A 25279-nucleotide genomic window follows, 5' to 3' on the forward strand; every position below is an offset into this window, starting at 1 on the left:
CGCATGTGCGGCGGCCCTCGCCGCACGCTGCGGCCTCCCAGCCTTAACCCGCGGCGGGCAGGTGGGCCGTGGCAAGGGGGAGGGAAGGGGTGTGGCGTTGCCTGCTGGGAGTTGTAGTCCCAGCTCGGCCAGCCGCGAGCCCCCTTTCCGAGGCTGAGACTACGAATCCCAGCAAGCACCGCACGGGACAGGCTTTCCGGTCTGATGTCTGACGTCTTTCCCCGCCACTGAATCGGAAGTTCTCGGCTGCAGTTGCGTGGAAATGGGCACCGGTGGGCGGTATGGGCTACGGCCAGGCAAGGGCAACGCAGAAGGGGTGGTGGCGGGCAAGGGGAACACCGATGGGGTTGCAGCTACTCCCACTCCCACTGCTGCCTCGGCCTCCTGCCAGTACAGGTGCATCGAATGCAACCAAGAGGCCAAGGAGTTGTACCGAGACTATAACCACGGAGTGCTGAAGATAACCATCTGCGTGAGTTGTCAGGCGTGGGGTGTCCTGGGGAAGAAAATGGCGTGGCGGGATTTGGGGACCATGAGAGGCAGTGGGATATGTATGTCAGCGTTTTAGGGCAGAAAAATCAACGAGTTTCAGGGTCCTGTAATACAGTCTTCAGTTTAATACTTGGCATTCCTGTCCGGAGTCAGTCGAGCCTTTGCGGTTATCCATAGTGTTAAAGAACTCACTACCCTGCAGTGGTTTTCTCATACCCGTCGTGTTTGCTGGTGAGACCTAACGCAGCGGACGGATTCTCGAATGGAGATGGATGTAGGCGTTGTGCAGAGAAATTTAAAAATCGGATTATGTTGACATTTGAGTTCACGCCCAAACTCTTTAAGTTTTAGCTGTTCACCCTTGCACAGGTAAATGTTATCATCCATACACTCCATAACCTGTATTAAATTTTCCTAGAACACTTTATGTCGGGTTCGTCCTTTGCGATGATCGAATGTAGTTTGTGTTGTGTGCAACGCACTAAGGTGGACGTTGGTGACACAAAAACCAAAAATGACGAGTTAACAGGACTTTTTATGTTTAAAAAGTCACAAAATTGGAGGTTCTTTTTGCGGTATTAGCAAAGAACCAGCCGCATAGTAGGCAGTCAGTAGGTTTTTGTCCCATTTCTGATCTGATGATTTGCTAGTAATAATCCTCATTCGGAAAACATGGCCTGGTGTTAATATAGAAGGGAGCAGACAAAGTAGGAATGTGTACCTATTTAATCTGTTGTTAGCCGACATGATCACTGTTCCTGTCTCAAGTGCTTTCCCTCACTTGGCAAAATTGCAACCCTGGTTGAGTCCAGCATATTGTCTGATCTGTCTCCTCCTCACCCTTGCAGCTGTATTTCACTGAGGAAGAAAACACCTAAATCCATGACCACCAACCTCATGTAGCCCATGATACCATCTGACCATCACATTGCATTTCACTAATCCATGCACCATTCCCACAAACCTTTTCGCTCCTCAAGTTTCCCCACATATGCTGCCCTCTTTGCTAAAAAAAAAAAAAAAAAAAGAGGAGAACTTCCACAAGCTTTGCAACCACATAAATCCATTCCTAGCACCCTTTATTCATATGCTCTGTCTTCCCTGCTGTGAGGATGGATGAACTGTTCAGTATACCTGTCCAAAACCGATGTGCACATGTGCACTAGATGTCCCTGTCATCTTCCATTAGGGACATCCCTGTGACTATAATCTTCTGCTCTCCACTGGATCATTCCCACCGATACATGTACAGTCTTTCCTTAATTTAAACACACACACACACACACACACACACACACACACAACTTGACCCCACTTCCTCCTTTGTTTGGGCTCCCGCTCTTTTTCCCCGTCCCTTTGACAGCAAAAGTCCTTTAAGAGATATTTTTAATTGCTATCTCGATTTCCTTTCCTAGTTTCTCTTGAATCTTCTTCAGACACACTTTCTTCCCACCCAGCATTTCACTAGAAACTGTTCTTAAGATCACAGACCTCTACTTTGCTAAACCCAGTAGTCTATTCTCAGTGAACTGTCAGCAACATTTGACCTTATTACTTTCCCCTGGACACGCTTCGTGCACTTGCCAGGACACTAGGCTCTTCCAGTTTTCTTACCTTATTGGCTGTTTCCTCTCAATCTCCTTTCTGGTTCTGTGTCACCTGCCTCACCTCTTAACCGTGAGGCTCAGTTCTTGGGCCTCTTCTCTGTCTACACACTCTCCTTTGAAGAGCTCATTCTGGCTCATGGCTTTAAAGACCATCTACACTTTGACAGTTCCCAAGTTTGAACCTCTGGCCTGAATCTCTTCCTTGAATTCCAGAACACAAATGTCCAACTAACGACTTGATTTCTCCAGTTGGATATTTCTAGTTATCTCAAACGTTCACAGTTAATGGCAGCTCTTCCGTGTTAGTTCCTAAGACCAAAAAAGTTTGGAGTCATCCTTGATTCCTTTCTCCCGCACTTATTTCCTTATTCGGGTTCTCAGCAGGTCCTGTTAATTCTGCCTTCAGATCGTGTTCAGAATCCACTGCTTTTTCACCACCTCTACTGCTACAGCGCTGGTCCATGCTGCCATCATGTCTCACTGGGATTATTGTCATAATTCTTAACCTGTAGCACCCTTGAACGTCTTGAGCCTCTTCACACAGCAGCCAAAGTGTTCCTCTTCAAATGTAAGTTAGACAGGGCGCCTGGGTGCCTCAGTCGATTAAGCATCTGAGTTGGGCTCAGGTCATGATCTCGTGGTTCACGAGTTCGAGCCCCGCGTCGGACTCTGTGCCGACGGCTCGGAGCCTGGAGCCGGCTTCTGATTCTGGGTCTGCCTCTCTCTCTGCCCCTCCCCCGCTCACACTGTGTCTTTCTCACATAAATAAATTAAAACATATAAAATTTTTTTTTAATGTAAGGTAGAGGAGCACCTGGCCGGCTCAGGCAGTAGAGCATGAGACTCCTCATCTCCAGATTGTGAGTTCAAGCTGCATGTTGGGCATAGCGCCTACTTAAAAAATAAATAAATAAATAATAAAATAAAATTGAAGTTTTCTCAAACTTCCCAGTGATTTTCCATCTCACTCAGAATTAAGGTCAGAATCCTTGCACTGGTTTATAAGGCTCATGTAGTCTCTTGCTACTCTCCATTATTCTACTGCAGTTTCATTGCCTCCTGATAGTTTTGTTATTGTTGTTGTTTTGGTTTTTGGGGGTTTTTTTTTTGAGAGGGAGAAAGAGAGGATCCCAAGCAGGTGCCGTGCTGTCAGCATGGAACTCAACACATGGCTCAGTCCCACGACCATGAGATCATGACCTGGGCCAAAATCAAGAGTTGGATGCTCAACCAACTGGAGGCAGGCACCCCTGCCTCCAGATAGCTTTTAAACCAGGCAAGTTCCTTCCTCAGGGCCTTTGCACTGTGCCTGGAACACTCTTCTGTCAGGATCTGACATGGCTAATTCCCTCACCTCCTTCAGGTATTTTTATTGGCCTCTCAGAGAGGTCTATTCTGACCACCCTATTACAAATTGTGGTTCCCCCTGCCAGGTCTGATATGCCTTATCACCTCTCCCTGCATTATCTTTCCCATAGCACCTATCATCTTTGAATATTCTATAAAGCTGACTTATTTGTTATTTATTGCTTGTCTCTTCCCGCTGGAATATAAGCTACACGAGATTATATATAATTTATTCATTAATGTAGCTAGATCATCCAGAACAGTACCTGACACATAGTAAGTATGCAATAAATATTTGTTGAATGAACGAGCCATTTCTATGTTTTTAGATGGTGATATCCTTGGCCATCCTAGTACAAGGGAGAGAATAGTAAGTTAGATGGGATCTAAACTTAATAATTTTTGGACTGGCACAATTAAGTCATCTGTCTTAAAGATGACAACCACATCTAACTAACTAAAGTTAGTAATCTTTAATAATATAATATATATAACATAAATTATTGTATATAATATAAATTAATCTCTATTTTTTAAAATTCTTGGCATTAAACTAACAAAATCCTTTTCCTAATCATCAGATGCTGGCTTCTCTATACCTTATTTATGGAAAGTAATTTTATAGAAAATAATTATTGGATAGCTGTTTAGGTCAGCCACTACACCCTCGTCTGGCTCCCCACCCGTTCCCCCAACATCATCAGCCCCTCTCACCTAGGAGACAGATTTTAGAATTATATTTGGGGTAATGAGTGGTGGTACAGTACATTATTGTACACAGCCATTTCCTGATGAGATAAGAGTGGGTAATCTCCTTTATCATGATAATGCATAGTAATATGCATAGTAGCATTTTTTTTTAATTTTTTTTTTTTAATGTTTATTTATTTTCAAGAGAGACAGAGACAGAGTGTGAACAGGGGAGGAGGAGAGGGAGGGAGACACAGACTCCGAAACGGGCTCCAGGATCCGAGCCATCAGCCCAGAGCCCGACGCGGGGCTCGAACCCACAAACCGTGAGATCATGACCTGAGCCGAAGTCGGACACTTAACCGACTGAGCCACCCAGGCACCCCTGCATAGTAGCATTATTTAGGAAAAATCACTTCGTTGATGCTGGACTCTGAAAATTAAATTGCAAAATAATTTTTTAAAGGCCCTCCAAGTCGTGAGAGTAAAAAGTAAACAGTTTTTACACATCAGGCTATTTGTTCTGGAAAAATAGCCACAGTTTCTATAAGCTGGTGACTCATGCATGCTTCGGTCCCTTAGCTACCAGCAATCTACTCAACCTGATCTCCTACCTGTATTTCTCATCTTTAACTCCCTTCCCTTTGCTCTTATGTCTCCAGTGCCGTCCCCCGCAGTTTGCCCCTGTGTCTCCCGAATTTTTCTCCATCTAATGGAAGCATGTCACTTGCTTTTAGCCACTCCCTCTCCTTCAGCTTTTCACGGTTTCTTATAAGTAGGCTTAAAGATACAGTGCTTTTGACATCCTATAGTGCCCAGATTGTTTTGTGTGCTCAGATACTTGATAGGTTCATGATGGTGACAAGACAAGACTCCACTGAGATCCTCACAAGTTTGAGTTCTGTTCAGTGCGAACAGTATGGAGCCTCTACCCTTACATCCTGGATGGATGCAGAGATGGATGAGAAGGTATCCTAACCCTGAGGAGCTTCAAGTCTAGGGGCCTCCAGTTTTAAGATACATGTTTTGCTGATTGTGGAGCTAAAACGGAACAGGTTTGAGAATGAGTGGGGAAGGGGACGGCCCTAGAGATGATGGGGAGGAAGAAGCCGCAAGAACGTTCATAAAATATTGGCCAGCTTATATGCTGAAGGAGAGGTGATTTCCCAGGGCACTGAAGAACATAGCAGCAGAAAGTAATTCGTATCCATGGTAACATAGAGGTGGCGGAAATATCTGCGTTTCCGGGATGTGCATAGTCCCTTGTGCTTACAGATTTCTCAGAGGACAACTTTCTCTTTCGCGATACTCGTCCAGTCAGTAGTAAAGGGAGCGGAACGATTTTGCCAGAGTAAGAAAACGTAATCTAAACGTAGCCGCCTGCCACTAGGGTGTTTTACTGTGTGTTTGTTTTGTGCCTGTGTGGGTTTCCTCCTTGCATTCAAGGTGGAGGGAGCCCTCGCGGGAGAAGCAAGTAGCAGAGGCAGAACAAGGACAAATTAGGCTTAACCTGATAGGGAGGGAACCAGTGGGCTCTAATGAACTTTCAGTGCTTGTAAAATTCTCAGAATGCTAGGAAGGGAAGGTGGGCGTAGCACATCACAGGGCATGTGACACCAGGAGCCGCCCCTCCTACAGGGATTCGTGTCACCCTGTGTCCCTTCCATTGTAGCGCTTGCAGTAGCGTGCTTATGCGTCCTCTTCTAAACTGTAAGGTCCTTGAAGATAGAGACTGACATCTCAAGGGGAGTATCTAGCATCCTGGAAGTGCCTGGTCCATAGAAATGGTTAGGAGAGCTGTTGCAATGAACGCTGTGGCCGCGACAGACACATCTGTCGGCCAAGTGATTGTAAAAGGGAAAACTGGGCTGCTGTCTTCTGCCACTTCCTCCCAAAAATTGTCCAAATCCTGGCTCAGCTCGACTTGCACTGCCGCCTCCATACATACGGGTTTTAGGAAACTTTTTTTTAAAGTTTTATTTGTTTATTCTTGGGAGAGAGTGAGAGAGAGAGAGAGAACAAGCAGGAGAGGGAGAGGGGCAGAGGGAGGGAGAATCCCAAGCAGGCTCCGTGCTGTCAGCGCAGAGCCTGACATGGGACTCGAACCCACGAACCATGAGGTCATGGCCTAAGCTGAAACCAAGAGGCAGTCGCTTAACTCACTGAGCCACCCAGGTGCCCTTGAGGGAACTTGTAACGGACAGAGATAAGGCCCTTGACCAGCCAGTGGTTCCATTTTACAATGGAGTAGGATCTCCAGTGTTGTTTGTAGAGAGGAGGTGTTTTGCCCATAGGCAGCAGAGGGAGGGTGTCTAGAAAACACTCTTCGTCATGAATATAGGATGTCTGATTCCGCGGCTTCTGCCTAGACACTGGCTTACTCTTTGCCCAGCTGAAAAACTGTGAAATCGTTAACATCTTATGCCTCGAGTGATTAGGTGTATTTAAATGAGGTAATAGCACGTCTCTCTTCATTGGTTCACTTGATGACTTAAAAACATACGCGTTTCTTGTAAATGACATGAATGAAGTGGAGAAACTCTTTCAGTTGGAAGTGGTTTTTCTTTACCTTTGGAATGCGGGGTTGATATCTTTCAACGCCCTTTGTTTTTTTCCCTAGCACTTTGATATAATTAAAAGGCCATCCCAGTATGTTTGCATATCCATCACTTCCATTTTTATTTTATCTTCTCAGAATTTCAAAATGTTTTATGTTTGAATTGTAGCCATTAGAACAGTTGCCTTAACTCAACTTTGTAACTAAAACTCTTTGAAATGTCACATTTCTAATGAGCTTGTTCTCTTTTTTAAAATATTTTTTATTAAAAAAATTTTTTTTAATGTTTATTTATTTTTGAGAGAGAGAGCATACATGCGGAAGGGGCAGAGAGAGGGGGGACAGAAGATCCAAAGCGGGCTCTGCTGACAGCAGAGAGCCTCATGTAGGGCTCAAACTCACAGACCGTGAAATCATGACCTGACGCTTAACAGACTGAGCCACCCAAGCACCCCTCTGATGAGCTCGTTCTTGTACACCGGTGTTATGTGTTCTGCCGGTGTTGGACTTTGATAACATTGTAATCACGAGTGTCCAAAAAAGTTAATGTAGTAGGAATTACTGAGAGCCCAGGTGTCTTGCTTCCGGTAACCTGGAACCAAGCTGCACCCCATTTGCTTATGTATAGCTCAGCATTTTCCAGCGTCTTCACCATTGTTCATCACAGAGAAGGAGCATTTTCCTCCCATATTCTCAATGTTAATTGGAGGGGAGGGGAAAAAGAGCTTCTCAGTATCTACCACATTCTTTATTTGCTTTTAGCTCTCAGAAGCTCCGCGTGCTTTTCTGAACCCCTTTCTCCAAGTCATGTTTCAAGAACCGCAGAGTTGGTGGCCATCTAGCCAATAGGCAACAGTTTATCAATGGAAGTACATTATAAATGTATTTCTTTATTTTATAACAAGTCCTACAAAGTGAAAGCATTTTCTGGGATACTTTTCTGCCTAATCCAGTCTTTAAATCAAATATTTTTGGGGCGCCTGGGTGGCTCAGTTGGTTAAGTGTCCGCTTTTAGTTCAGGTCATGATCTCACTATTTCATGAAGTCGAGCCCCACGTCAGGCTTGGTGCTGACAGCTCAGAGCCTGGAGCCTGCTTCAGATTCTGTGTCTCCCTCTCTCTCTGCCCCTCACCTGCTCATTCGCTCGCGCTCTCTATCTCTCAATCTCTCAGAAATAAATAAACACTAAGAAAATATTTTCTAAAAAAATCAAATTTTTTTTAGCGTCCTTACATATGAGATTAAAATATTAATATTTCTGGGGTGCCTGGGTGGCTCAGTCGGTTAGGCATCCGACTTCAGCTCAGGTCATGATCTCACAGTGAGTACCAGCCCCGCATCAGGCTCTGTGCTGACAGGTCAGAGCCTGGAGCCTGCTTCGGATTCTGTGTCTCCCTCTCTCTCAGCCCCTCCCCTGCTCATGCTCTGTCTCTCTCTGTCTCAAAAATAAATAAAAACATTAAGAAAATGTTTTTAAAAAAAGATTAATATTTCTAGCCTAGAAGATTGTATTTAGTCATTTCTGAAACCAGAGCTTATGTGAACATTTTGTATCTGAAGAGAAGTTAATTTAAATAAATGCTGACATGTCCTTATTGCTATACAAGTCCAAAATAGACTCTGCTAGTTCAGAATCCTTTAAGATTTCAGAATGTATGAGTTTGCTTGTTCTAATATTATCTTGCATTATTTCAGAAATCCTGCCAGAAACCTGTAGACAAATATATCGAGTATGATCCTGTTATCATCTTGATTAATGCTATTTTATGCAAAGCCCAGGCCTACAGACATATTCTTTTCAATACTAAAATAAACGTAAGTTGTGCTAATTTTTTTTATTTTCTAATTTTACTTGATAATGCTCTTGCATTTTTAAAGAATAATTTGAACGGAATTAAAGAACATTATTTTAAAAAGAAAGTCTATTAAGCATGGGTCTTTTATCTCAGCAGTGTCTGGAAGTTTCTAGAAATAGCAGGCATTGATAAACAAGGCACACAATGTTTAGTGAATATTTAAGAATACGCTCACTGGGAGGAAGTTGAAAAACTATAATCTGTATTGCCTTTTAGTGGGTTTCCTTTTGAAACAGATACCAGTTATTTCTACCAGAATAAATTAAATATATCCAGGTAAGGAGAGAAATATAGCTAGAGGAAGTAAGCGACCATTAAAAGAGAAATATTTTAATACAATATGTTACATTTTATATCCTGTTGAGGGAATTCCTTCCCCTCCCCCACGTTAAATAACCAGGGCAGAAACCAATTTGACAATAAATTTCATATATTGAAAAAAAAATAAATAAATAAATAAAATAAAATAAAATAAAATAAAAATAACCAGGGCAGTTTTTAAATTGCTAGACCATTGATTCCCAAACTTTGGTACACAATGGAATCACCTGGGAGAGAGAGGGTGGATAGCAGTTCATCCTTCCAAGCCGAGGCCTCGCCCAGAATCAGTTACATCAGAATCTTTGGGGCTGAGTTCAGGCATCAGTATTTCTTAAAACCCCCAGGTAATTCTGAAGTGCAGCCAGGGAACCACTGTGCCAACTAGAAGAACCTCAGAAGCCCACACTGATACCTATCCTGGGACTGCATTGCATTTGCACACACTTTCTTTTCCCCACTTTATATTGATATAGAAAGTCCAATGGGTAATGGGTTTTATTTTATTTTTTAAAGTTTATTTATTTTGAGAGAGAGAGAGAGGAACAGAGAATCCCAAGCAGGCTCCACACGGTCAGCACAGAAACCTGAGGCAAGGCTCAAACTCACAAACCCTGAGATCATGACCTGAGCTGAAACCAAGAGTTGGACACTTAACCGACTGAGCCACCCAGGCACCCCAGGAGAAACATGTTGTAAAAAGCCGATTCTTGTTACCTGATAATTTTTATTTTTGCCCAAATTTCAGACTCTTTAGAACTTGCAGCTTTAAAAATTTCTACCTTTTAATTACTGTTTTTTCCATATATTAATTGACACTCATCCAGCATAGGGCCATTTTTTAAAAATTTATGTTCAGAACAGATGTGGGCGAGGACGGGGAGAAAGAGGATCTCTTTTGTACTGCTGATGGGAATGCAAACTGGTGCAGCCATTCTGGAAAGCAGTATGGAGGTTCCTCAAAAAATTAAAAATAGAAATACCCTATGACCCAGCAATTGCACGACTAGGTACTTACCCAAGGGATACAGGTGTGCTGTTTCGAAAGGGCACATGCACCCTAGTGTTTATAGAAGCACTATCAACAGTAGCCAAAGAATGGAAAGAGCCCAAATGTCCATCGATGGAGGAATGGATAAAGAAGACGTGGTACATATATACAATGGAGTATTACTCGGCAATCAAAAAGAATGAAATCTTGCCATTTGCAACTACGTGGATGGAACTGGAGGGTATGATGCTAAGCAAAATTAGTCAGAAAAAGACAAATATCATATGATTTCACTCACATGAGGAATTTAAGAGACAAAACAGGTGAACATAAGGAAAGGGAAGCAAAAGTAATATAAAAACGGAAGGGGACAAAACATAAAGACTCTTAAATACAGAGAACAAACAGAGGGTTGCTGGAGGGGTTGTGGGAGGGGGGATGGTCTAAACGGGTAAGGGGCATTAAGGAATCTACTCCTGAAATCAGTTGTTGCACTATATGGTAACTAACTTGGATGTAAATTAAACAATAAATTAAAAAATAAAATAAATGAAAGTAAACATTTAAAAAAAACTTAAAACTTAAAAATAAATAAAATAAAAATAAAAATTTATGTTCAGAATAGTAGTTTCCTATGTGGTATGATGGAATCTTCAGGTTAAAATGTGTTCTCATTGCTGCTTCTGCCTATCCACGAGTCACGTGAATTCTGTGCTTGATTCTGTGTATAGGACAGATGCTGAAAATGGAGTGTGAAGGGTGGACTACTCTTTAGAGTGGTATTTCTTAGCGAAGGGCGTACATCAGAATCCCGCCTTGCCCCCAGGACTGTTTCAAAATTGCATGTGTAGGATTTACTTCCCAAGATTCTGAGTCAGGACTGGGGCCTCGACATTTGCAATCTGAAAAATCCCCCCTTGTGATTCTGATGGTCATTGCTGATGAAGAGCCATTGGGTTTACAGGCAACACAATTACACACTTAACCGGGCAGTCCTGAATTTGAAAAGCTGTGGGATGGGAGGTTCTTCAAAACCACAAGTACTTAGCTACGTCTGCGCCTACTCGATATTACGTGTAATTAGGTGTTTCTCTACCCAGTAAATGGCATTGTCTTTTTGACTACCAGATGCACGGGAAACTCTGCATATTTTGTTTGCTTTGCGAAGCGTACCTGAGATGGTGGCAGCTTCAAGATTCAAACCAGAACACCGATCCCGATGACTTCATCAGATATGCCAAGGAGTGGGATTTCTATAGAATGTTCGCAATTGCTTCTCTAGGTACGAAGAAGCCACGCTTTCTGTTCTCAGCCATCTAGTCCCCACTATTCTGATCACAAGTGAAGTGGGTGGGCTTCATCATTGGTAAGAGGAGGGGGTTAACATAGGACTTGAGACTTAAACGTTCAGCTCTACTGCTAAGCTGCTAGATGAGTCTGTCTAAATTATGTGCTTGCTTGCTTTTTTATTTGTTACCACACATCTGTTACGGAAATGGTTAGGTTTATCAGATTAGAGAGTTTCGTAAAATATGTTGAGGCATACCATCGTCGATAAAACTCTTAAATTTAATTTCTGATTGTCCAGTTGAAAGACTCCCCAGGTCTCATCTTTATTAAAACAGACTGATAATTGCCAGACCTTATCCAATGTGTTGTGCTAATTGCATTGAACTCATACAACCTGTTTAATAGGGAAAACTTGTTCTTTCTCTGACTGCATTCAGGAAAAGTGACTCCTGTCCCAAGTTCCTTAAGTTCAAAGAACTGCTTTTCTCCAGAATTCGAGTTTGTGACTGAGGTCAGAATTGTGTTGAATTAATTTCTGCCACTGTTTTCTTACTTACAGGCTTCCATGCTCTGCTTCTAAAACTCTTTGATTATAATGAAATATTGTTTTAGCAGTATTGAGTCTCCAGTGCACTGCAGTGTCACATTCCTGGACTGTGTTGTCCTCTTTTGTCCCATTTTCTTCTCTGTTTGCTCTCACTTCCTTGGTCCCCTCATCCGTTTCTGAGGTTTTAAAATTTACATTTTAAGAATTTGCAAACGTATATAATAATATTAAAAACATCCTTGAGAACGTTGCCTACGCCGGGAACTAGAACCTAATGTAATTTTAAGCTTTAAAGCAAAACCTCTTAAAATTTCTGAGGATAAGCTCCCGTGTGTCCGTAATTTTTAATATAAAAAATAAACCAGGCTTATTTTCAAATAGTTCAGAATTGCTGTAGCACCTACTCTATAGTGGATATTTTGACACTCAGAAATTTTTTCTACTGTTACTTTTTTAATCCACTATTAGGTTCTGACCCCCTAAAATAGGTTATGAAAAAATGCCCTACATAAATACAGCATTTTATAATTTAAACACTGCTTTTACGATTTTATCAACTTAATGTTCACAACCATCCTCTTTGGTAGATAGGTTAGGTTCTCCCGTGGAGACATAGAAGCAGGAAGGCAATGATTTCCCCAAAATCCCACCGCAGGTTAGTGTCAGCACTGAGACAGGTGGCTCCCCGGGCTCCCCATCTGGTGTTTTCTCCGTGCAGCCCTCTGTAGGCAGGTGAGGTCCTCCTGAACCCGGCTGATCCATGAAAGCCTCATAGTATCTGCCTTGAGAAAGACTGTGCAGAGCCCAAGGGCTGGTGCAAACACATAAATCTCTCAAGTTCTGAGTTAGATAGATGTGGAGGTTATCTGGTCCGCCCTTCTCTCCAGTGCTAGAAATCCTTCCCTCAGCTCTGCAAAATGATCTAGCTTTGTTTGAGTATCTCCAGCGACAGGACACAACCCACTATTAGATCGTTCTTGTTGTTAAGGAATTCTTTGTTGCTTTTATTACTTTTTTGGTCCAAATCTGAGGCTATAAGATCAGCCTATTTCAGCAGGTCTTTGCAGTTGACAAGCCCTTGGTGTCCCTGTCATGTAGGTCAACCGGCCAAAATTATTTTTGATTCTAATCACCTATGTTTGGAACCTCTTTAGTTTGACTCTGTTTGGTTATAAAACATTTTAGGAAGGATACAGTTGTCTCTCCTATAAGATGACACATGTGTTCCAGAAAAACCAGATTCTACAGAAACCTACATAACATAGCTTATGGGAAAAAATAGAATTAGGGACAGATCACTCAAAACGTATGCAGCTGGGTAATCAGAGGACTAACAGTCTGAATAAAAATAATACCACAGTTAAAAGAAATGTTAAAATCCTAGTTAATGGGAATAGAACAGCCCGTGCTCCGTTCTGTGGACCCAGTGGAACTGTGGCTTCTCCTGTACTGGACTCTGTCTATGAATACTTTCTGGAAGGATAAGGAATTGCACTCAGAAAGCTTGTTAACATGAATTAAGGAAGTTTTAAATTTAGATAACAGTATTCAAAATCTTGTAGATACTAGGTATTCAATAAATAGTGGAAGAATGAGCAAAGAAAAACATCTTCATATGCAATTCTTAGGCTGGGTCCCGTCTTTCGGACTTAAAAAAAACCTCCATATTCCTGTATTATTCTTTCTGTGGAGGCCTCGAACACTGAAAATACCTAAACAGAGTCTTACTTCCCAGAAAGAACTTCAGAGAGCCGATGATCACAATCCTAACGGACTGACTTTTGCTTCGGTGGGTGATGAAATGCTCCACGAAAGAACTGTTGAACTATGTTTCTGAAATCATACCAGCAGGATTTGACACAAAAGGCAGGGGCTTATTTAAAAAAAAAAAAAAGGAGGGAGGAAAAAGAAAATTTGGTCTCGATAAAGCAATTCTAATGAAGTCAGCCGGTAAGTTGTATTTTGGAATTGTGGCTCATTTGGTTTTAGAGAGATATGGTTCAGATAGGGACATTCATGTGTTTGTCCTCCGTTCCCTCCTTAGAACAAGCTGCCTTTTTTACTGGCATCTTTACTTTCCTGTGGGTAGAACGACCGACGACAGCGAAAAAGAAACCCGACTTCATTTTGCTGCTGAAAGCATTATTGTTGTCGAGCTACGGAAAACTCTTGCTGATTCCGGCCGTCATTTGGGAGCACGACTACACATCCCTTTGCCTCAGACTCATCAAAGTATTTGTCCTTACATCCAATTTTCAGGCAATCAGAGGTATGTTTATGTTTTATCCTGTCTCCTCTGCTTTCAGCCCACACACAAGCTTAAAGCCTTGCGCCTCCGACACGCTCTTGCCAAACCTGTTAAACTCTGGAATTCGTCATAGAATAATAACAGGGCCTGGCACTCCTCTAATGCCTTATTCAGAGCGCGTAGTCGGTATTTGTTCACGTGAACCACGTGGTATTTTTTAGTGCTCAAAATGCCTTCATGTGCAACATCTCAGTGCCGTGGGGTTAGTAGGGCAGCCGTCATTACCCTCCGTTTTGCGGATGACTTGTCCAAATGTACGTGGCGGGGCAGTCGTCAAGCCAGGAAGCTCCTACCACACCAAAGAAAGGATGAGCAGCCTTGGGGGTCTTCATTTTCCCCATCCATTGTGAGCAGGGTTATTTTAAATGAGGCTGCTACCTGATACCTTTTATCGTAATGCTTACTGTTAAACAGAGAGTCTCCGGGTTTGTTTGTTTTTGTTTTGTTTTGTCGATCTCTCTTTTTTTTTTTTTAACATTTATTTATTTTTGAGACAGAGAGAGACAGAGCATGAACGGGCGAGGGTCAGAGAGAGAGGGAGACACAGAATCCAAAACTGGCTCCAGGCTCTGAGCTGTCAACACAGAGCCCGATGCAGGGCTCGAACTCACGGACCACGAGATCGTGACCTGAGCTGAAGTCGGTCGCTCAACCGACTGAGCCACCCAGGCGCCCCATTGTCGATCTCTTTATAACCTTAAAATCTGTTCTTAATTTTCTCCGTCAGTATTCATGGAAATCTGTGTCTTGATTTCAGGAGGAGAAACTTCGTGTGTTTGTTATCGGCACATGTTTCTCTCCAGAGGTCCGTAGATTTTAAAAAAGTGGGAGAGGATAACAGCACCAGTTAATAAGAACAAATAGAGATTTTTCTCAAAAACAGCTTTACAAAAGAGTTCCATTCAGAATGCCACGTACTTTACATGCTGACATCACTTAAACTCTTAAGGACTTACTAGTTGTCTGTTCTTTTCCAGTGACCCTGAATATCAGCCGAAAGCTCTCCTTTCTGGCCATCTTTAGTGGCTTACTGGTGGAAAGCACCATGGTCTACTTCTTCCAGAGGATGGAATGGGACGTGGGAAGTGATTGCACCATCTATAAATCTCAAGACTTTTGAAGAGGGTACAAAAGCCTCTTAGCATTCACACACTCAGACGGGCGTCCTCCTCAAATGAGACCAGTGCCATCGCAGAGTCCGTAGATGCCCTTACGTGACCCAGCCCCTGACTGCCTCTGGGTCACCTCAGCCGCCGCCCCCCCCCCCCCCCCCCCCCAGACCGAGGACTTCAGTGCACATCTCTCTGGGTCCTTCACTTTAGGTCAAGGACATCCACATCCGTGCTTTGCTGCTTCCTGGGGCCCTATTCTCCGCCTCTCTGACACCGGCACGCCATGTCGCTTGTAGCGGGACCTGACTCCGAAATCTGCCCCATTGGCCGCTGTCCCCCCCACCCTGCCCCAGTCCCTCGTCCTCCCTTCCACGGGCTCTGCTGTGGGCTGCCTCCTCACCTTCCCTCGACCTCCACTTCTGACCGGCCTTGCTTCGCTTTTTACCCACTTGCAAATGTAGGCAGCTGCCGACTCATCCCCATTAGTCCCCGAACCCATCAGCCCCTTGCCTTTCTGCCGGCCGCACCTCATTCAAGCCGTTGGGGTGACTCCGCGGCCGTCTTCCCCACGAGGCCAGCGCTGCGCGTGCACAGAGCTCGGCTGGACCTCCGTGATGCCCCTCTGCGTTCGTGGTCACCTCCAGTGAACCTCCCCCATGCTCCTGCCGCCCACGTCTGCCCTCCCGTTGCTGAGAGTCAAGCTGGTTACGCTATTGCTAGAGCTTTGTTCCTTCAGCTCAAATCTCATTTGGTCGCCTGCCTTCTTCCCTCCTTCCCTCCTGGTCCTGGACCCATGCTTGTCTTCCTCTCTGGGCTGTTTGCTCCCTGGAAGCGTCCTTCCCCTCCCCCCCCCCCCCCCCCCCCCCGCCCCAGGTCACAGTCAGGCTCCTGGCCCACAGCCTGGCCCTCCCTGCAGCCTGTGCTGGCCGTGGGGGCCTGGAGCAGACCCAGAGGCGGTTTGGGGGTGGGGGTGCAGGCAGCGTGGGAAGCACAAAAGTGGCAGGAGAGCACCCCAGGTCCGAACCTTCTCCACTGCGGAAAGGCCATCCTCCCTCCTGTGACCTCAGTCTCCCCTCATGCTCAGCCAATGCTCTTCCTTTCCAGGTCTTCAGACACAGCTCTTTTCATTGTCCTCTCCCGTGCCCAGGCTCCTTCCCCTCTGCAAACTGTATACGCACAGCTCTCTGTTCTAGAACAACTGGTCAAGCCTGCTTCTTCACCGCCTTTCCTCTTTGTAAGACATACTTTCTCCCATAGTCTCCTGACTCTGCCCTCCTAAAAATCAGAGGGAAGCCAGTTGCCAGATCTTTGTCAGACTCCTCCCTAGCTCTGCTCTGGAAGCTCACCCAGAGCCCCTCCTTCTGAGACCGGCCGCCCGTCCTGTCGGTCTTTTGTTCACTGGCTTCCCAGCCCCGGGACTCTGACCTCAGCTTCTCTCCTCTCTCTTGCCGTTCGCGTTCAGCTCCCAAGACGTAGGCCTCCCAGACCCAGCACCTCCAGCTTGCCCCTCTGCCCGCTCTCTCTGCCCGTCCACTGCCTCCCAGGCGGTGCCAGCACGGCCCCACCTTTACCTCTGAAGCTGAACTCCCACCTCACCGCCCTGTACCCACCCAAACAGAATCCTTGCCCGAAGCTTTTCTCTGGAAACGTCCCTTTTCACTCAGACCCCGGGTCAGCTCTTGTCTCCTGCCTGAAAGGTTACAACAGCCTCCTCCCAGGCCCTCAACCCAGACCGGCGCCACGCACCGTGGTGGCGTCCCTCCGTGTCTGTCATCGTCTCTTACTGCTGACCCTGGAGGTTCTTGTCTCTTCCTGAGGAACGACTTCGTATGTTCTCTTAGCATAAGCGTGGTCCTCAGTGTTCCGGTCCCAGTTCGTTCTCCGCAGACGTGTTCCTACCCCCATCTTCTATTACAGCCTCTGCACTTCCCCATGTGTCTTCTGCTCTCCCCAGGGCCTGGAGTGGCCTCGTTTCTGCCCAACCAGATAGAGTCAGTCATCTTGGCTTCTCTGTGGAAGGAAGGCTTTCCAAAAACTCGAGTCTGTGGGCTCACTCCCGTTCACCCCCCCACCCCCCAAGGCCCAGCCCAGCACCACAGCGGTCCTATCCAGGATTTCCGGAGACTTGTTCTGGTCCTGCTTCCCCAGGTGCTTCCACTTGTCACGCGATCCACTGTAATTTCCAGTCAGGAAAACAAAGTCACCTGCCTCACAACCGTTTGAAAACCATTGTCCTCCTATTACATTACCTCATGTTTTATATTGTCCACATCTTCTATTCCGATTCCAAGCGTTTATGCCTGACTCCCCCAGCCTGGGTAAAAGGTTAGTTCTGGGAGAGACCGGGTGGTTTATACATGAGGAAATAGCATGTTTCCCGAAGTACAGGGCCTGCCCCAAGAAGAATTTGTTGAGTTGATTTTGAGCAGAATGTGTCACCCTACATACTTCTTTTACTGCCCACAGTTGTGTTCTTTATTATCTGTGGCACAACCAACTGCCCTTGCAACAGAGAAGACATAAAATACAAACCAAGCTCCTCATTTCTGTTGAGCAAAGTGACGCAAAGATTTGGATACATTTCCTGAAAAAGAAAGCTATGGTTATGTCATCGGAAACCCCCAAAACTACCACATAGCCCCCATAAGAAACAACCGAACCACATATAGGCACAGACCCAGGCAAGCTCAGAGCCCGGGGTGCTGCCTGGGGAATGAGGGATAGGACAAGGGAAGAGTCCTACTTTGTAGACCACTTCGGGGAAGCTCTGGAAATGGAGGAGGAACGTGAATCCATGATCCACACATAATAAAAGATCTATGTTTCATTCCTTTGACATGTTTATATCTTTTTAATTTAAATGGTAAGTTACTGGCTATAAATAATGTATTTAGTATTGTGTTCTTACAACAACAGAAATATTTTTCTCTTAATAAAGTCAAAATAAACAGCTTTTGTGAATTTTTCATGAATTCAGTATTTTCCCCTGTGACTAAGCTACTGTTTAAAAATGGCTGACCCAGGGGCGTCTGGGTGGCTCAGCAGGTTAAGCATCCGACTCTTGATTTCAGCTCAGGTCATGATCTCGCAGTTTGTGATTTTGAGCCCCGGGTCGGGATCCACTCTGACGGTGCAGGGCCGACTTGGGATTCTCTCTCTGTCTCCCCCTCCCCTTCTTTCTCTCTCTCTCAAAATAAGAATAAGCATTTAAAAAAAATTTTTTTTTAATGGCTGATCCAAAACTAACTAAAACCACTGAGCTCTACACTTTACAGGGGTGGATTCTATCTCCATAAAACTGATATTAGATAAAAGCAAGATAATCTTATCTTTAGATAAGATAGCACTCCCCCCCTTTCTCTCCCCCTGTTTCATTTATCCTTTTATTCATCATTCACTTATTCATGTGACCTATTACGGAGCTCCTACTATGTGCATCAGACGGTATAGATGCAGGGCTGAGTAGCCCTCTTAAAGTTTACAGAAGTAGTGATAGATTTGGAAACCTGAGAAGGTATTTGCAGTGGAGCATGGTTAAGTGCTGTAAAGGGGATCTAGGGAAATGCAGAGCAGGAACACCTGTTCCAGCCTTAGAAGTCGAGAAGTTCCTCTGAGAGGAGGGGGAAAGGAAAGGAACTTTCCAGTGTCCCTGGAGGGAAAATAACCATGCATGCCAAGCCCTGGAGGGCAGAGAGGGTAACGTGTGCAGGGAACCGAAGAGCCCACACAACTGGGTGGAGCGTGGGTGCTGGGGGTTTTAAAAATGAGCCCAGGACGCTACATAAGGTCAGATAACAGAGGGCCTCGGGAATTGTAATTTATCCTGAGGATGATGAAACCAACACAGAACGCTAAAAAGAAGATGCCAAGGTAAAAACCAACGGGAATGACCTCGCATAATAGCCATAGGATGGAGCCTGTAGAAAAAAAAATGACAATGTAATATGCTGGTCACAGCTTTTCGAATCTTTGACCTGTCACCTTGTCAGTGAAGACGAACACATCACTGATCTTTTCATCCACACTCGATACACCCCCAATCTTTCTTGAGCACCACAAAGGTATTTATTTTTATGAAAACAACTATTCGAAACCCTTTCCCTGAGGGGCGCCTGGGTGACTCAGTCGGTTGAGCATCTGACTTTTCATTTCGGCTCAGGTCACGATCTCACGGTTCCTGGGTTCGAGCCCCGCATTGGGTTTTGTGCTGACAGTGCGGACCCTAGCCCGCTTGCTCTCTCTCAAAATAAATAAATAAACTTAAATATATATATATATATATATATATATATATATATATATATTTTAAACCCTTTTGCAGGAACACGGCAGAGAGGCCACCCACAGGTGCCCGGCAGGTGCACTTGAACTAGTGATGAGTTCTCCCCCACCCCACGGAGTTCATCTTTCTCCCCTGTCAGCAGCCCTACGTATTTTTCAACATGTTTTAATGAAAAAGTTCAACGATACAAAAAAGCTACAAGGATTCTGTAGCGAAAACCCATATATCCACCACCTACGTTTTACAGTTGTGACATTTTTCCCTGACTTCTTTTCAGGTTTGTTTCTATGATGAGTCCTGAGAGGGCAGAATCGCTCAGCTAGTTACACTGGGAAGTTACAAGGTAGTGGTGATACTTGGAGCTTTAGAAAGGCGCCTGTGATTTCCAAGACACCCCTTCCCTGCAAGATCGAGATGTGGTCTCACAACGACAGCAAAAGGTATTTATATGCAAATCCACTGGAAGCTATAAAAATCAAATCCCTTTCAGATAGCCCCACTTTCATTGCAAAGTATATGTATTCAAGCCACCAAAGAAAACCTGCCCCCTACTCACAGTCTGATGGGTTATGGTCACACGGTGGCTACTCTGACAGACCCCAGCGCTGGCCCTGGAGTGTTTCACATCACCCAGAACCAGAGGAAAGCGCCCAATTTATGAGAGCACAATATAGACTAATCAGGCACATGGAAAATAGACAGTGGTCTTGTCAAAAGACTTCAGCAAAGTGAATGAAGCCCTTTGAACTAAGTTGGGACAAAAATACTGTCACAAATACAAGAGTCACAGAAGGTATTTTTTTAGATATTTGTAAGACAAAGAGGCATTGATCAGAAAAGTTAGATATTTTTAAAAATGTTTTCTAATGTTTATTTTTTGATGGGGGGAGAGGCAGAGAGAGAGAGGGAGACAAAGAATCTGAAGCAGGCCCCAGGCACTGAGCTGTCAGCACAGAGCCTGACACAGGACTCGAACCCAGGAACCGCGAGATCGTGACCTGACCAAAGTCAGACGCCTGACTGACTGAGCCACCCAGGCGCCCCTACAGATATTTTTTTGAATCACAGTCTTCTATGAAGAAACTGAAGCTTAGATTGGTAAAGAGATTTGCTCAAGGTCACAAGCAGATAACTGACAGAGTTGGGACTAAAACCTTGGCCTCTGCTAGCATAACTAGGGCCCTGGGGCTGTGCTGGTCTCCACCCCCGGCTGATGGTGCATCCCGGGTCGACCCATCTTCCCTTGTTGAGAAAAGGGTAACTTTCTGTTCTTCAAATACAATTAGGAATCGAGAACAAGAGAGTTTTAAAAAAAAAATAGACTAGGAATCGATGTTTTTTAATGTTTATATATTTATTTATTTTGAAAGAGAGAGAGAAAGAACAAGTGGGGGGAGGGGCAGAGAAAGAGGGAGAGACGGAATCGCAAGCAGGCTCCTCACTGTCAGTGCAGAGCCCAACACAGGGCTCGATCTCACAAACTGTGAGATCATGACCTGAGCCGAAATGAAGAGTCAGACGCTTAACTGACCGAGCCACCCAGGAGACCCTAGGACTGGATTCAGATATTAGTCTCCAAGGGAAGACACTGTAGACAGAGAGGAGCATTTTACCGTAGACTTTTCTCCGTGGGACAGCTGTGAGCCTTAAAACTTGGATTGTCTCTTTCTGGTATGTAACACACCTAGCTGTAACCTTTCCTTATAACATTGGGCACACGTTCTGAAGGGAAATGTTATGAACCCAAGACTAAATTTAAAATGCTCTCTGGCTCCCAAAGAGTCAACAGAGGAAAAGCACTACAAAAGCAAGAACCCCAGGACCCCAAACAGGATCCTATTTATTTATTCCGACTTGACAAATATTTATATACGCTCTGAGATGAGCACTGTATATATTTACCTGGAGCCAGGCACTATTTTAAGGGCTTCATAATCCATAAGTCCTTTTATCCTTATATTAACCCTAGAAGACGTCTGTGGACTAAAATGACTCCAAGAGCCCATCAGGAAACGTATCTGAATGCATTGGAGGAGTTGGCACGTCGTGTTCAGCCAGCAGATTGAGTGATGATGTCCCCGGGTGACACACATAAATGGAAACGGCGGGGAAGAACCGAACAGTACCCCGAAATGTGTGTTAGTTTTCTGTGGTCACTGCAACAAATTACCACAAGCTTGGGGGCTTAAGACAACATATTTAGGGGCGCCTGGGTGGCTCAGTCGGTTAAAGCCCGACTTCGGCTCAGGTCATGATCTCGCGGTCCGTGAGTTCGAACCCCGCATCGGGCTCTGTGCTGACCGCTCAGAGCCTGGAGCCTGCTCCGGATTCTGTGTCTCCCTCTCTCTCTCTGCCCCACGCCCCCGCCCCCATTGCATTCTCCCTGTCTCTCTCAAAAATAAACGTTAAAAAAAAAATTTTTTTTTTTTTAAAGACGACATACTTACCGCTCACAAATCTAGAGGGAGAAAGAACAAAGTCCGGCCCCAGGTTCACAGGTGTTGGTAGGGCCCTGCTCCCCCTAGAGGCTACAGGGGGGAATGCACCCTTGCCTCTCCCAGCTCTGGGTGGCTGCTGCGGTTCCAAGGCTGTGGCCAAGTCTCTCCCATGTCCCTTCCAGCCCCACATCGCCTGCTCCTCCCTTGTGTCAGGTCTCCCTCTGCCTTTCTCTTACAAGGCCATTTGTGATGGCATTTAGGACCCACCTGGATAATCCAGGATACTCCGGTGACCTCAAGATCCTTAATCATGTCTTTTATAAAGGCCTTTTCCAAACACAGTAACATTCACAAGTTCCAGAGATTCTGTCTTTAGGCCAGATGTTTTCGGGTGGACAATTTTCAGCCTGCCACAAAACTGCCTGGCTAATAGCAGCCCCTTCCCCCTAGCATCCCCACGTCGCCCCCACACACATACAAATACCCTCGCCCTCCCACGCTTGAATAGGATTCTCCCGTGAAGCCTAACCCTTTATCTGCAACTTCATCAAAGGGAAAGCAGACGTCAGGGCCCTACAAGGAACTCTCTGACAGTCACCTTACTGCACAGCTTCCTGTTTTGGGAGCTGTTGCAGCAGAAGCTCCGAGACTGGATGTGGGTCACGGGGGAGATCCCTACAGCGGTTGGGAGTGGATCCGGGTGACTCTCGCGATTCCCTTGCAAACATTTAAAGAATGCTCTTCTGACTCGTCCCCACATTTTCCAGAGGTCGGCTTGCTTAGACACACTCGGCAGGGAAACACCAAAGTAAACACTTGCCTGAGAGCTGAGCATTTTCACCCCGTATCTGCCCCGTTTGTGTTCTGCTAGCAAATAGGACAACTTGCATTCCTCACAGGTGATTCTTGTGCTGATTTTACAGCTGGCTTCCTCTTCTCTGTCCTGCCCTTGTATTCCCTTTGTGCTGATTTCTTTTTTTAACATTTATTTATTTTTGAGAAACAGAGAGAGACAGAGCATGAACAGGGGAGGGGCCGAGAGAGACGCACAGAAACAGGAGCAGGCTCCAGGCTCTGAACTGTCAGCACAGAGCTCGATGTGGGGCTAGAACTCATGAACTGAGATCGTGCCCTGAGCTGAGGTCAGACGCTTAACCCACTGAGCCACCCAGGCGCCCGTCTTCTTCTTTTTTTTTTTTATGCTTATTCATTTTGATAAAGAGAGAGAGAGACAATGAATCCCAAGTAGGCTCTGAGCTGTCAGGCAGGGCTCAATTTCACAAACCATGAGATCATGACCTGAGCCAAAACCAAGAGTCGCACACTTAACAGACTGAGCCACCGAGGTGCCCCAGCTTTGTGCCGATTTCTAAACCCACTTTTTAAAAAAAAAATGGCATTTGGGAGCGCCTGGGTGGCTCAGTTGGTTAAACATCCGACTTCGGCTCAGGTCGTGATCTCACGGTTCGTGAGTTCGAATCCCCGTGTCAGACTCTGTGCTGACAGCTCAGAGCCTGGAGCCCGCTCCGGATTCGGTCTCCCTCTCTCTCTGCCCCTCCCCCACTCCCACTCTGTCTCTCCAAAATGAATAAACGTTAAAAAAAAATTTTTTAATGGCATTTTATTGTATTGTGTGAATTTTTATCAAGACCCAAGGTGGTATATACATCATATCAATCCATTTAAGACAAAGAAATGTATGACCTAGCACATATGGGTCCCAGTTTGTCTCCTGCCCTATGGGGTGTATTTCCACCCTTTCTTCTACGGTGGGGCGAGGTAAACTCAACTTCCAGGTTTTATGCCAGGCTCCTTCCAGCTTGAGGTCCTGGCACAGCGGAAATGCATTGGTAGGAGTGGCTGGGCCTCTGTAGGTTTATTCCTCAGGGAGGCAGTCATCAGGGTGTGTCCGATAGAAGCTTGTTGAAAGCAACCAGTCACACACGGTGACAGTGGCGTATGACCACAGGGGGACGGAGCTGAACCTGTCTTCCCTGGTATTTCTGCCGGCAGGGCAAGTAGGGATCAGCCACAGAGAGGACCCGTGCCCCGGAGGGCGTGTTGCCGGCCTTGACATGCTGGGCACACACTGCAAGTGGAGTCTGGTGACTGAGCGCCGTCCTCAATCCCCAAATTCATCTCCATCTAGATCCCTGGGTTCTCTGCAGAGGGACACACGGGAGAAATGGGTGGGCACGGTCACCAGCTTGCCCTTCAACCTCAAATCCGGGCTGTTTTCCCACCCTTGTGCTACACTTAGGGGTTTCAAAGGTGCTTTCTTCTTGTTTCTAACACAATATTTTTTAGAGGCCATTTTTTTTTTTTTTTTTTTTTTTTTTTGCCCAAGCAGGCTCTGTGCTCGTCATCAGTGCAGAGCCCAGCATGGGGCTCGAACTCACGAACTGTGAGATCGTAACCTGAGCTGAAATCAAGAGTCAGATGCTTAACTGACTGAGCCACCCAGGTGCCCCTAGAGGCCGTCATAATGGTCTCCCCTTTCACCCTTTCTCCCAGAGCCTCACCCTGGCGTCGCATCATCCTGAGGACAGGAGAAAGAAAGGGAACGAAGGGGAAGGTGCTCTCTTCCCTAAGTCCCGGGACAGAGCCCGACTAAGTCCTCACTTCCCTTCTCCTAGGCCGCTCCCTCTGAAGGAAACTGGGGCGTGCTCTCTGCCACGAGGTGACTGTGGCTTTGACCACGTCTATTTCTAACACAAGTGCTCCTCCCACCAAAACCCGCCTTCCCAATAACAACGGTCTCTGTGTTTTTGTGGGACTTTCATTGGAGCTTCTCCATCTTGGAGACCGAACAAGAAGTGGGGGGGGTCTCCGGGCTTGTCCCTGAGGCTGACATGTGCTCCTGTGCTCTCTCCTCTCTCTGGCATCGGCTCCCTAGGGCCATAACTCCTCCTTACTGACTTGCTTCATGCTTTTCGTTTTGCTAACATCGCCCCGTTAGTGTATCTAATAAAGGTTTTGCTCAACCCTCTGTAGGTACTCGGTTTGTGCACGTTCTTCAGGGAGTCAGAAGCAGACAGGGATCTGGGTATCTAGGGACCTGTCCTCAGTTGACCGGAAGCCAGAGAAATGAGGTGGAAACGTAATGCACTCTCACAGTTGGTTAGAACAAAGGCACCAGGTCCACTTCCAGAGCCTGTCCTCCCTGGGTGGTCGCGAGGCCCACCGGCTCCCGTCGCATTTTCACCCATGGAACTGTGACCCAAGGTGTCAGCTGTCCCTCACGTGGAGGCTGCAGGTGTCATCTTTGCGACAGAAGCCCTACCACCTCCGTGTAGAATCGGCTCAGATGCATCTCTCCGAACTCAAAGTACAACCTGCCCCGAAGACAAGTAGACCAGACATGTTTGGGCTTTTACAATCAGTCAGGTTTCTTTGGACAGAAGGATGAAATCAAATTGATACCTGGCCTGATGTTGGTTGCTG

At 45.6% G+C, this 25279-nt stretch overlaps 1 protein-coding gene across 2 annotated transcripts; it reads left to right on the forward strand.

Annotated features, from left to right (window-relative positions):
- Positions 1 to 95: 95 nt before the first annotated feature.
- ARV1 (ARV1 homolog, fatty acid homeostasis modulator) lies at positions 96 to 18068 on the forward strand. 2 transcript variants are annotated; one of them, XM_053207028.1, is made up of 5 exons: positions 96 to 472; positions 8389 to 8508; positions 10987 to 11140; positions 13740 to 13964; positions 14501 to 15124. In XM_053207028.1, exons 1-5 carry the CDS (start codon positions 263 to 265, stop codon positions 14515 to 14517), a joined length of 726 nt encoding a protein of 241 aa, XP_053063003.1. In that variant the 5' UTR covers positions 96 to 262; the 3' UTR covers positions 14518 to 15124. The 2 variants fall into 2 exon arrangements, with proteins under 2 accessions (XP_053063003.1, XP_014943042.1); XM_015087556.3 differs by having other exon boundaries at positions 244 to 472; positions 14981 to 18068.
- Positions 18069 to 25279: the final 7211 nt, after the last annotated feature.

The sequence above is a fragment of the Acinonyx jubatus genome, chromosome D2 (genome assembly GCF_027475565.1).
Source record: "Acinonyx jubatus isolate Ajub_Pintada_27869175 chromosome D2, VMU_Ajub_asm_v1.0, whole genome shotgun sequence".
Classification (NCBI taxonomy): Eukaryota; Metazoa; Chordata; class Mammalia; order Carnivora; family Felidae; genus Acinonyx; species Acinonyx jubatus.